Here is a 13738-nt window from a genome sequence, read left to right on the forward strand (position 1 = left end):
GCACGGGGTAATAGTACATGAGTAGCCTATTTTCTCATTGACGTAGCTTGAACTGCCCTACATCTGCTCTGTTTACAGCCACAGAACCACCACACCGCCTGCCACGTGCTTTTGAGAACTGGGGGAGAAGAACAAATGACGTCAGCGCCTCAGAGCACGTTGAAATGTGCATGCAGTACCCGTAAGACCACCAATAAACGCGTAGATGAAATCGCCCCTAATATATTATGTACATATATCAGCAAATAGTGGAAGTTACTACTTATAGCTGTTTATAAAGAGAAAATTATCAAGACAAGAGACTAATGTGTGTGGGCGGGGGAATATAGGAAAGCACCTTGTGAAATTTGTTTGGGCTTCTCATTTTTTATGTTACGGTAAACAGAAAAACATGGCACCACCCTCTCACGTTTTTGCGCTGCTGGTAAAGGAACTCAGGAGCAGTCGGTTTGCAACGTGACCAGATAGCCGCGTGCTACGAGTCCCGCCCCGCTTGTCCAATAGAAACTGCTCGGTCGCTGTTGTGGGCGCGGCTCGAGGTGTCACGGCATCCAATTGGAACTCGCGAATCGCTCGCCCATGTGTTCTCACGTGTGTTGCTGCGCGTACACTCCTGTTTGGGGGCTGGGACAAGTGGCAATCGAAAAATGTCGAGTGAGAAGGCACTGCTTTGAAACGCTCAGTAAGTGCTATAAGGATATTTGGTGCATTGTCAGTATTTTTGGATACCTCAACGTGGAATATAATCTCGCTTGATATATTTCAAATGGAGATATAAAAAGGTACGTTGAGTTCGTGTTTTCTGTTTGCCTTAGCGGTGGCATGCTATCTCGCTAGCAGGATGATATTTAGTAACGCGTGATTGTTTTTTTCTATAGACTGGTTTAACTAAATGGACAGATACGTACACATGGGGTACTTGTTTAAAAAAATAATAATTTAGGTTTGATATTGGACAGCAACATGTTAATTTTAACTTGTGTTCTATTTTACGTGCGGTGTGCATTTTATTTCTAATAATCAACAACCTGTCTCTCACATTGATTGTTTTCATTGCGTTTTAGCTAACGCGCACGTTTAATTGGTTTAGTTAATCATTAGTGAATAAGATGATAATAACTTAACTCCACATTCACACGCAGATGCTAGATGGAGACAGACTGTACTCTGACACAAATAGTAAGATGTGCTTACTGACGTTAACATTAAAATAACTAAATCGTGATTGGAACACGTGAATGTACTAAAGAACACTTTGTGCTTTCATGTTGTCTATTTTGGAAGCTGGTGTGCTCTTCTTACACACGTTTATTACAGCCTGGTAAGTGTGTGGTGGTAGAAAACTTTATTGTCACTGATGGCTTTCATCTATTGGTGGACTGGGTTAGCCAATCAAATGATGTGGGCTTGACACATCTTGTAAACAAGCTGCACCCAATAGTTTGTCGTGGACTTGCAGTATGTCATAGTAAGCTTATTCACTTATTTGGGTTTTTTGTTTACACCAATATCAATTGTAGCTTTGCACTCTGTGCAATTTTTACATTTTGAATCAGGTTTTCATGTACCTTCAGTCTTGTAAAAAAAATATATATATATATATATATTAGAATCTCTTTATATACGACTCAAAATGTAGATTTTGTGTATTATAACCTGATGAGGATGTGAAACGGTGAGCATCTTGTACAAAGCTTTCCAAGCTGACATGGAATCAGATGGCATACCGGCCGAATACAGGCGAGGGGGCGGAGCTGCGGCTCAGAGGCGCGCTCTCGATTGGTCCGGGAGGCCGGCCAATCAGGAGCCGGTGTGCCACTGTGGAAAACACTGCCGTGTACACGTGCCTAGTGTACAAAGCTAGTAAAGAGTTGCTGTTTAGGGTTGGCCATTGGCGGATGTCATGGATGCACTTGAGGACATCCATTTTGAATCATCTCTGAATAAAATTCTATAGCACGACATGTGTGGTGTGTATGCTCACATGTACGTGCACGGTGTTGAGCCACACCCCTTCCCATCTCCCTGCAGACTCACTTCTGTACACTGCTGCGGGGAAGTGTCAGGCTGTGTTCTCAGCATGTGCCCGTGTCACATCATTGCTACACACACACAACCCGTGCCTTATCATTTATGAAGTGCATGGAGAGCAAGTTAAAAAGTTAGTTATTTTTGGCTTTGCACACATATCAAACAGAAACTGGGGAATTTAAGACTGACCTACAAGTATTGGTTCAAATCCAGAGTCAATTCAAGGCGTAAGCGAACTCAGCACCTGCCTTGGGCCCTGCAACAAATCAACCAAACAATAAAAGTGTGAGCTTATAAGCCAATGCAAAAAGTGTTGTTATGGTGACAGTCACTAATTTTAACTCATACTTTACAACAAGTAGCTGTTTGGCAGATAGTGAACAATAATTCCTCAAAAAAGAGACGGAGAATAAAAAATAATGGAATAATGACATTTCCATTCACCAGTGTGGTCACAGAGCAAATTAAACTCATATAGCAAGGCGCAACTCTACTTCAGTCTGGATCCACATTTGCAAATCTCAGGCGTGGGACATTTGCAAATCTTGAATAGTGCATATCCGTTGAATCAGTTGCGTGGGTGGGTCTCATGGCGTTTTGCATTATGGACTCTACGTTTTTGCTTTGACCCGCCGCTGTGTGTGGCCCGTGGAAGTCCGCATGGGTGACAACCGGCCTTGACGCACACTCGCATGCCCTGCTTGCATATCTGCCGGCCATCGTATGCCTGGCCGTCCGGCTGTGGAGCACACACTTGTGTGAGTGTGCATCATCCCTCTGAGCAAGCTGAGCACTCATTTTGCAGTGGACATCCGAATTACAGCAAACAGGTGGCTCTTTGCTGCATGTTTTCCATGTGGAAAATAGGGGCTGGACAATTAATCAAATTTAAGTCGACATCGCAGTGTAGTAGAATGCAATTTTCATTTCGGTTGGTCGGTAGGTTTCATTTTTCATATATAATGTATATTAGGGTTGTCACAATCTGATTGACATGATCCAAAATCGGATCCAATCACAAGATTTTTGGATGATTGTATCATGAAAAAAAATCTGATTCCTAAATGTTCTTAATTTCTAAAGTCAAGAACAACATTTCAGCTTTTTACTTTATTTGAACCACTGCTGAATTACAGCCATATAAAAAGGTATCATCTTGGGCTGCCTCGTTAAAAAAAATATATAATAAAAAAAAATTATATATATGTATATATATATAATATTATATTTGTGCTGAGATTTCCAGGTACAATATGTCATCTCTTGTAAAAGCTAATAAGTGCTTTGACACTCAAAACCGTTCAGCCGCGACTTGTTGTGACGCGACAGGAGGTACTTGGAGCAAATTCTGCATCTAAAGGTGGAGTTGTTGGGTTATGCAATTGTATAAATTGGAAAGTAGTGACGCTCGAGATGTCGTCTTCTTGTAGCGTCGGTAGGGTTTAAGAGATTATGGGGCGCCTCCTTTACTGAAGGGATAAATAGCAGTAGACTCTTACTTGCGTAGGTGATGTCCAGATATATTCCTGAGGATGCAAACCTCTGTTTATTAGAGCACTGGCAGATTATCCATTACAGACAGTTCCTCCTCCTGTTTGTCTTGATTGTCCTCTGGGTCAAAGGGGACTAAGCTATGACGACTGGCAAATGTCCCTTTTAATTTAGACACCCATGCCTGTCCACCTGTTCTATAATGAGACGCGAGCATACGCATTTGCAACTTGGGAATAGGAGCAGGCTTTCTATTCTCAAAGGCCTTTCATTGGCATTAATCTTGGCAGAAGAGCAAGCATTTAGAACAACAGTGTGAACATGTCACAGCCACACTTGCGATAAACAATTTTGTTTTCGTCGCGGCAGTCCTTGGAAGATAGCGGCCAAACCACGCTAATCGTTAATGAAGTTCTCACTTTGTCCAATTCTGTTTTTTCTATCTCCTTAGGTGACCTTCGCTTTGCCTGCAAACACATCTCAGGAGGTGAAAGGAGCAGATAGATACACACTGAAACTAGTGTCTCCCTCAACAGTCAGCCAAGGCAGTCACATTCAGAAGCTCTATTTGCGTGACAAGACGAAGGGCTCTCAGCCCTAAACTTTGTTTTTGCACAACAAACCATGACTTTCTCCCCTTAGTTGATTACATAACACAGCCATCAGCTATGATTCACTTGTACGTACATAGTAGTCCCACCTAAGTAGCCGGTGTCTTGAACACATTCCTCAGCTGACACCTCAAACAAGTGGTGCAAGCCTCATCCTACTCCAGTATGAGTTATGACATCACTCAGTCAGCGGCCAGCAGCAACGCTCGGGGGCGAGTAACAAGGGCTGCCGAAAAAGACATTGACCAGAAGGCCGACTCCAAACAGTTAAGCGCCGCAATAAGCACAGGTGCCAATGTCCCCGCTCCGGAGCAGGGAAACAGGGCCAGGGGCGGGTCATCCACCAGCGAAGGATCCGGAGTCGACGATCAGAGAGGGCCAAACTCGGACGACATGGACGGCGGCCTCTCTAGCGGGAACGACTCCGGCGAGAGGGAGACGGGCTCTCGCGGGCGCCAGTCCACGCGCAGCTCACACAGTTCGTCCAACGGCAAAGATTCAGGAATGATGCTGGAAACCACAGAGAGCCAAAAGAGGTAAGCTCACAACTATGCAAACTCTCAGCCTGAAAACGAAAGAAAGCCCACTGTCATTTGAACAGCCACTGTTCTTTGCAGCTCTAACTCACAGAGCCTGTCACTTCCAAGCGGCTCACTGGCCTACAGCTTGCTGTCCACCAGCTCCGAACGCGACCCGCCCTCCACATCTGGCTGCAGCAGCAATCAGTCGGCGAGGGTCCAGACCCAGAAGGAGCTCATGAAGGCCATCAAGGAACTAAAGCTCCGCTTGCCGGCTGAGCGCAAGTCCAAGGGCCACACCAGCACTCTAAATGCACTTAAATACGCCCTGCAGTGTGTCAGACAAGTCAGAGGTGAGATTCATTCTCTTTTACCTTCGTTCAACAGATCCATAGATAGAAACTTAAATTGAATTGTCACAGCAGCAATTGAAGAATATATATTTTTCCAAATTCAAGATATAGGGTTTACAGTACTGGTGAACAAAATGAACAGGGAGAGTAGCCTTTTCATCAAATCTGGCTTTCTTCACTTTGAATTCAGAAAGTGTTTTTGTATTCCCGATCTCCACGCATCTTAACGAAGTGTTCCTTTAGTTTTGTAGATAGCTAGCTGGACTAGAATTGCTCAATTTGGCTTTGCAAGTCATGCAGTTAGGATGCTTACTCCAATCGCTCATTTCTATATTTAACCCTTTAAAACAACCACGCTATATTCTTAAGATGGAACCTAGTGGCAGCAGATGCAATGACAATAGCAGAGGCCCCAGAATTGAACTCTGTGGAACACCAGACATTCCGTGCTGATCTCATGTTTTATGTATCCAGCCAACAAGGAGTATTATCATCAGTGGAGTGTGGACGATTGTCACGGTTGTAGCCTGGACTTGTCTGCCTTCACGATCGAGGAGCTGGACAACATCACTTCAGAATACACGCTAAAGAACACGGTAAGTTGATACGTTAGTGAAAGGAAACTTATCCTGTTTGAACTGAATGTCTAAATGGCCGCACTCCTCCTCCCAGGACACGTTCTCAATGGCGGTGTCCTTCCTGTCCGGGAAGGTCGTGTACGTGTCACCTCGGGGATCATCAGTGCTGCGCTGTAAGCCCGAGTGTCTCCAGGGCACCATGTTTTCGGAGCTTTTAGCTCCACAGGATGTCAGTACTTTCTACAGTGGCACGGCGCCTTGCCGTCTGCCCCTGTGGGCCTCCTGCATCGGATCTGGTGAGATGACGCACAGTGGCGTTAGTAATGCTCAGGAATGTCTTCATTTGGTCGCGCGTTGATGTTTGACTGTCTCCTTGCTCCCTTCAGCCTCGCCAGCTATGGACTGCACTAAGGAGAAGTCTATGTTCTGTAGAATCAGCGCCGGCCGGAAGCAGGGCGGCGAGATGCGCTACTATCCATTTCGCCTGACGCCCTACCAGCTTACCATCAGAGATTCGGATACTTCTGAGCCGCAGCCATGTTGCCTGCTCATTGCAGAAAGGGTCCACTCTGGATACGAGGGTACTACTTAACTTTTAATTTTCATATACAGCTGGCTCAATTTCTTGTTTCCGGACACGAATAGTAACAAGTAATTGATATGCCCCTAAAATATTTATATTTGCCTTTACCTGGTATCGGTTCTCGCCCACCCCTACCATAAACTATGATCTCAAATACGTTTATATTATTTCCAACTCATTTCACAGCAATGTAAAAATTCTAACGTAGATACTGATACCACGGCAAAATCCTACATCAGTAAAAGAAGTAGAATCTTGCTGTAGCGAATAACGGAGTATAGGTTGAAAAAATAACAGGATAACAGCGAGCATGCATTGGATTATGAGAACATTCTAAGCAGCAGTCAGCAGGCATGGATAACGACTGTAATGTCACACTAACCCAACACTCACAGCGCCAGAATGATAAAAAGGTTCAGGCTCGTAAGTGTGATTTTTCTCACGCGGTAGCAGAGTGGCAAAAACAACGATTTGATCAATTAATTTGCTGCATCTCATCCAGAGCCTTCGATGTAACATGTGATGGGTGACATGTGAACGCTCGGCTCGTGTCTAAACGTGCCCCTCCCCCCCTCTGGCATCTTTTCCCATCAGCACCTCGGATCCCTCCAGACAAGAGGATCTTCACCACCAGTCACACCCCGAGCTGCCTCTTCCAGGAAGTCGACGAGAGGTACGTTTCCTCACCTATGATGACGCCGTTACGGCTGTGCTGCCTTCTGCCGCTTCCTTGGCTGAGATCTGCGCGATGCTCGATGCCATTCTGATTCCAATTCCATTTTTTTTTTTTGCAGGGCGGTACCATTGTTGGGATACCTGCCCCAAGACTTGGTGGGAACCCCAGCCTTGCTTTACATCCACCCTGAAGACCGACCCACTATGGTGGCCATACATGAGAAGAGTGAGTTGACGGTTTCAATATCATAGCAAAATCTTTGCCCACAATGTCATCCTCACTGATTGTAATCTTCCTGCAGTCTTTCAGTTTGCCGGGCAGCCGTTTGAGTATTCACCGTTGAGGATGTGCGCACGCAACGGGGAATACTTAACCATCGACACCAGCTGGTCTTCCTTTGTCAACCCATGGAGCCGTAAAGTGGCCTTCGTCGTCGGGCGCCACAAAGTCCGAACGTAAGCGACTGCCACCTACACGCCAACTAAAAGTAACCACGAAAGAGGTTGAACTCAGCATTTTCCTCCTTCTCCAGGAGCCCACTGAACGAAGATGTGTTCGCGGCGCCGGCCTGCGAGGGTCGCACCACCACGCCCGATATAGTGCAACTCAGCGAGCAGATCCACCGTCTGCTGGTGCAGCCGGTGCACAGCGGCGGGTCTCAGGGTTACAGCTCGCTGGGTTCCAGCGGGTCACGGGGCTCGCGCCACTCACACCCGCAGCATCTCAGCGCCTCCTCCAGCGACAGCAACGGAGCCGCCATGGACGACGCCGCGGCTGCAGTTGTGTTACACAAGCCTGTGAGTTTGAAGAATTTGTTTTTTTTTTTACTCCCATGCCAGAAAAAAACTGGGGTTGGCATGGCTCAGTGGTAGAGTGGTTGTCTCCCAACCAGGAGGTTGTAGGTTAGATCCTCAGCCCTTATGACCATGTCGAAGTGTCCTTGAGCAAGACACACTTAACCCTAATTGGCTCCCAGTAGACCTGGCAGCAGTCAACCACTGCTGTATGAATGTGAGGCTTTTAGGCACCATATGGTGTAGATAAAGTGCTATATAAAAAGCAGTCCATTTTATCAAAGTCCTCGTGAGCCAATTATTCTTGTTGGTTTTTCCAGATGACCTTCCAGCAGATCTGCAAAGATGTTCACATGGTCAAGACAAATGGGCAGCAGGTTTTCATCGAGTCTCGAAACAGGCTGCCACCTAGAAAAAACGCCCGTACAGGTAATGTTTAAATAAGACAGTTGATATGAAATAGGGATGGGCTTTAGGGGGACATTTTATGTATTAAAAGTACTAGTGGCATTGGTGCTTGGTAAAATCTTGGAAAAGTGAGTCTGAACTGAAGCTGTGCTTTTGTCTTCTTTAGTTGCCACAAGGCGTCTCGGGCCCATCAGCAGTGACCCTATTAGAGCCCTTATCACGGACATGACCAAACCACTGAAAGATTTGGTACCTGCGCCGCTTGTCCAGAAAGAGTCCCCACCTGGATATTCCTACCAACAGATCAACTGTCTCGACAGCATTATAAGGTAACTATCAGAATTCCAGCCAGCTATTATTTTTTCACAACCCATACTGACCCTCTTGCCCACGCGGTGCAGATACCTGGAGAGCTGTAATATTCCTAATACGGTCAAAAGGAAGTGTGGCTCCTCCTCCTGCACATCAGCTTCGGATGAAGACAAACCTGGCAGGAACGCCAAAGGTCAGCATCTAGTCTGGATGAATTCTAGCGCTTGTTGATCTGTATCACATCTGTATCACATATGTATCACATCGCTCCTGCAGGTGCGTCAGTTAGCCTGGTAGGCGAACCCGCTCCCCTGCCCCCGCTGACGTTGGCCATGAAGGCGGAGAGTGTGGTCTCCGTCACGTCCCAGTGTAGCTTCAGTAGCACCATCGTGCACGTGGGAGACAAGAAGCCACCTGAGTCAGGTTAGAAAACACCACAATTGTTATATATTAAAGCACAATTGCAATATTGAGGGGGATTTTTTTTTAATTTTTTGCATATTTCCTGTTTTTTTGACAGACATCGTGATGGAAGAGGCCCCTAGCACGACAACACATGCTCCTAATGGCCTCACTCCAACTGCGCCCTCTAGTGGCCCACCTACCGTCTCCACGCTTCCTCCCCCACCTCCTCCTCCTCCCATCGTTCCGCCGCCTCAAGCATCGCTGCCAACTCAGCCGGAGAGGGACAGCCGGCATGGCTGGGGTGGGGCAGGGCTGGCAGGCGTAGGCGGCCGGCTGGGTCTGACGAAGGAGGTGCTGTCGGCGCACACGCAGCAGGAGGAGCAGGCCTTCCTCGACCGGTTCAAGGACCTCAGCAAGCTGCGCATCTTTGATCAGGCGGCGTCTTCTACCATGCGCTGCCACACGGCCACTGCCAACCCTCTGACGCGAGGTAAATAAACTTAACTTATGCTTTCGCTGCATTAAAACAAAATGGTTCTAGCGTCTCCTTATCATGTGTCTTTTAGGGGTGCTATGTTCTCGTGACTACCCGGCCGCAGGGGGCGGCTCCAGTCACAGACGTGGCCGTGGCGGTAAGAGGCTCAAGCACCAGGAGTCGCCTGAGCAGCACAGCTCTCTGGGGCTCACCGGAATGCACCAAGACCCCAGAACCAGACCGGCAGCCGGACCCCTCAACATGCCACTGGGAGCCCCAACAAACTCCTCCTCTTGGCCATCTGTTTGCTCTCAGCCCAACATTCCCTCAGCCCCGTTTGCACCCATGGTTCCAATCTACCCGGTCTACCCGCCACTCTCTCAACCTTTAACCGTCCCAGATCCGTCACGTTTCCCCCCTACTCAGATGGTGCCCCCCATGATGGCCTTGGTTCTTCCCAACTACATGTTCCCCCCTCAAATTGCTGCGCCCATGTCGCAGCAAGGCGCCGCACCCATGCAGTTTTTCAGTCAAAACTTTAATTACCCCAACGCCGCCCAAGCCCCAGTCCCAGCTGCCATTTGCAACCCAGCTGCCATTTGCAACCCCGTGTCCATTCCTGGCACGGCTGCGGCATCTCGTAGCAGCACCCCCCAGTCCTACACTCAGACCCCTGCCAATCGCGAGGGTGCGCAGTCGCCCCTCTTCCAGTCCCGATGCTCCTCCCCGCTCAATTTGTTGCAGCTGGAGGAGCCACCGAGCAACCGGCTAGAGGCCGCCAGCTCACAGCAAGCCCCGCCCTCTGTGCAGGGGGGCCCGACCGGGGTGCAGAGCTCAGCCAATCAGATCTCTAATGACAACACCAAGGGAAATGAGAACGTAAGTAGTGTTTACTGTGGACGTGCTACAGATTTTTTTTTTTTTTGTGGAACGTATATACATGTCTGTTGCGGAAATATGCGGCTTATCGATACATTTAGAACATAAAGGTTATAGTAATTGAAAGCTACCGAAATAACTAAAAAAGCCAAAACAAAATAAAAACGAACTATAATGAAAAAATCCCATACTATTACAACCCTGGAACCGTCACAATGAATGTTTACGTTTTTTTTGTCTCATAGGGGGAAGCTAACGAGTCCAACAACGACGCCATGTCCACTTCCAGTGACCTGCTGGACTTGCTACTGCAGGAAGACTCGCGCTCGGGGATCGGCTCTGCCGCCTCTGGATCCGGGTCATCAGGCACCAGGTCCTCAGGCTCTGGCTCCGGCTCTAATGGATGCTCCTCCTCTGGCACCAGTAAGTAGAGAACTCATACTAACAGTTCATTATCATTACAAACACGTAATTCTGATTATTTCACCGATACAGTCAAGTTTGACTCAGAGTTCACGTTTCCTTCTTTATCGGTGTCCATCTAGGCAGCAGTCAGGGCAGCCACACCAGCAAATACTTTGGCAGCATCGACTCATTAGAGAACGACCACGGCCGCAAGCAGCCAGCAGGGGGCAGCGGAGGTGACGATGGCGAGGAGCAGTTCATCAAATGTGTCCTGCAGGACCCCATTTGGTTGCTGATGGCCAACACAGACGATAAGGTCATGATGACCTACCAGCTGCCGATCAGGTACGACCGTCAGCGAAAGGTTGAGATTGGCCGCTTGATTGGCATACGCTTTACAGTCCGGCTACTGTGTAACAGGGACGTGGAGGCGGTGCTCCGTGAGGATCGCGAGGTGCTGAGGAGCATGCAGAAGCACCAGCCTCGCTTCACAGACGAGCAGAAGAGGGAGCTGTGTCAGGTGCACCCCTGGGTGCGCACAGGACGCCTGCCCAGAGCCATCAACACCTCTGTAAGTATGCTAACTCGAACCAGACCCAGATGGGGGACTCAAGTCACATGACTTGGCTCCAACACATTTAAGTCACCATTTTTCGGAAGGGCGCGCCCCTCTTTTCCCACTCCTAAGGATAGCCAAGCGTTGGCTGAAATGATTATATGATTAAGTTTGTCATGACAGTCGTAAAATTAATGATATTTTTTTATTATTATTATGTATAATTATAATATATAATTATATAAAAATTATTTTCGAGTGTCATTAGCTAATTTGATATACCTCCTACTGCCCCCTCATGTGGTCAAGGATAGACAGCCTTTTAAATCACTCTCAACCACACTCAAAGCTGACGCCCACATCACTCACCAGCCCAGGTCCCGCCCTCTAAAGCCACAGATGCTACAATGTAAAACTTGAGGATGGCTTAACCAAGTAGAGATTTGACTCCACTTGCTTGAAATTAATTGGACTTGCTTAATTTGCGGCAGTAATTTGGGACTTGAGATTTGCACAGGTGACTGAGGTGTTTGTCTTTGCTCCTCGCAGGGCTGCGCAGGCTGCAAGTCTCCCGCATCTGTCCCCCACGCCGCCCCCTTCGACGTAGAGATCCACGAGATGGAGCTTTGCACCATGCTCAAGACGCAAAAGGAGGTCGCCACGAAGATGAAGAAAAGCTCATCAGAGGTGGCCATGGATGAACGTGCCCCCGAGGAGGAGGACGACGACGAGGGGGAAGAAGAAAGATGCAAAACACAAGAAAGCGGCCAAGCAGTGACCGCAGACAAACTAAGAGCGACGCCGGAGGCGGTGGCGGACAACGCACAGCCACCACAGTCTGACATGAGTCACTAAGTCAGCGGCCAAAGATGAAAACATAAAGCACTACTTTTTATAACTTAATGTGCGCCTTCTTGAAGTACACATACAATGACATCATTATACAAGATGAGCGAGACGGTCGCCGTGATTGAGCCTTCAGGTTTGGGACTTCTTGTCTAAAGTAATTCCTGACTGACGTTTGTGTTGGCAACGCGCGAGAGACGTCACGCAATCCACGCAATGCGCCTTCCTCACGTTTGTGTTGGCAACGCGCGAGAGACGTCACGCAATCCACGCAATGCGCCTTCCTCGTCACCCGTGGGGCATATTTATTGAAGGAGGGAGACTCGTCACAAAAAAAGGCACCTTTTATGTACAGATGGATGTTCTGTGTGACGTTCACCTCTGTGACGTGTAGCTATGAATGTCGCTGGGATTCAGCTTCTCGATTGCTCCTAATCACGTCGGCTTGTGTAAATAAATAGGACGCTTAATGTACAGTACAGTGAAAGACGGCTGACTATTTTGTAAAAATTTGTATATTTTTATATTTTCACCTGCTGCATATTAAGTGGGCGACGGGCCCGAACTGTGTAAAATATGAAAACTTTATTAAGTGGGCGACGGGCCCGACCTGTGTAAAATATGAAAACTTTATTGAAAGCGGACCTTGCTTAGGGTGCAGTAAATAGCGCAAGTGTGGTGAAGTGCTTCTTTGTAAAGTGTGTGGGGGGGATCCCTTTCACGTTTTCCTCTTTGTCCCTTATCTGTGGCGCTGTTGTGGTCATGTGATCCTCTGCTTTATGGTATCGCTGCTGTCCGCAACAGTTGCCTATCTGTAATATTTTTTGTGAAGTTCTTTGTACAAAAAAAGACAATAAAAATACTTCAAATGTGATTCTACTCTCCTGTGTTTCCTTGCTTTTTCATTTCCAGTTAAATTATCTGCAGGCTATTTCATTGCATGGTTTGGCGTGGATGCAAGCAAGTGTCGGAGCAAGTGAGAAGCTGCTGTACTAACTGCAAACCTTCTATTCAGCTGTGGTTTTCTAGCCACAGCTTAAAAAAGACAAAAGGAATGCCTGTTGTTTGGACTAACTAAGCAGACCGAATCCACTGCCATGTGTTGGATTTCTTTACAATAAAGACAACACGATGCAAGGAACCTGTGAGCTAACAAATTTAGCTCACAATTAGCCCAATTTCTTTGAAAGATTGCCATTGACAATTTGGAAATAAATTATTTTACACACTCGGGTCAGTGGCAGTTTTTGGCATGAGAAATATGTGCGGCTGCATTGCTAGAGTGGCCGGTGGTTTAAAAACAAAACAAATACTATGTGAAATGGTTTTCTATTGTGTATTAATTCAAAGTATTGGCCTTTGGCCAGATAATTTCAAACCCGCCCAGACGCCCGGAAAGAATTAATAAAATGAATATCTCCATGTAAAACAGCCTAATTCCTCACCAAATCAAGCTAGCAATAGCAATGCCAAACACCATGTAAAGTGAAACTGCCAGTTAATCGAAGCACATCCACAAAGCACATCTTTCCTTTTGCACAATTCTTTGTGAAAAGTACGAATAATTCTTCATCCCTTACTTTGCTGAAGATCCGGTAGCTAAGGCGTTGGTCTCTCATCCTTCAAAAGATGGCGTTTTCCCTCAAAAGAAAGGCGTGAAAATAGTTTGATATTCTCCAGAGTGGCGTCATCCTACCGCTTTGCTGTGCACTAAGTGTGTTTTGAATTCACGAATGCACTGTGCGAACGTACATTCGCATAAGGTATTTGACCTATTGCACGTGACGTCACAGCCCTCACGGGAACGCCCCCTACGG

At 47.1% G+C, this 13738-nt stretch overlaps 1 protein-coding gene and 1 long non-coding RNA gene across 3 annotated transcripts; one reads left to right on the forward strand and one right to left on the reverse strand.

Moving 5' to 3' along the window:
* Positions 1–614: 614 nt before the first annotated feature.
* On the forward strand, positions 615–12795 carry per1b (period circadian clock 1b). 2 transcript variants are annotated; one of them, XM_086058346.1, is made up of 20 exons: positions 615–682; positions 3974–4669; positions 4751–5004; positions 5479–5600; positions 5677–5878; positions 5969–6163; positions 6760–6838; positions 6960–7066; positions 7143–7296; positions 7374–7638; positions 7956–8064; positions 8210–8372; positions 8445–8548; positions 8632–8778; positions 8876–9250; positions 9327–10114; positions 10360–10537; positions 10660–10864; positions 10940–11090; positions 11625–12795. In XM_086058346.1, the coding sequence occupies exons 2-20, from the start codon at positions 4299–4301 to the stop codon at positions 11928–11930; spliced, it is 4275 nt and encodes a 1424-aa protein (XP_085914472.1). In that variant the 5' UTR covers positions 615–682; positions 3974–4298; the 3' UTR covers positions 11931–12795. The 2 variants fall into 2 exon arrangements, with proteins under 2 accessions (XP_085914472.1, XP_085914471.1); XM_086058345.1 differs by having other exon boundaries at positions 633–782.
* Positions 3341–13630, reverse strand: LOC147159363 (uncharacterized). The gene is made up of 3 exons (XR_015090434.1): positions 13502–13630; positions 4762–4979; positions 3341–4643 (listed from the first exon to the last, which is right to left on the reverse strand). It is a non-coding gene; the product is annotated as an uncharacterized LOC147159363 (long non-coding RNA).
* Positions 13631–13738: the final 108 nt, after the last annotated feature.

This window comes from Leptonotus elevatus, chromosome 17 (genome assembly GCF_054856555.1).
Source record: "Leptonotus elevatus isolate MCC_2025b chromosome 17, RoL_Lele_1.0, whole genome shotgun sequence".
Classification (NCBI taxonomy): domain Eukaryota; kingdom Metazoa; phylum Chordata; class Actinopteri; order Syngnathiformes; family Syngnathidae; genus Leptonotus; species Leptonotus elevatus.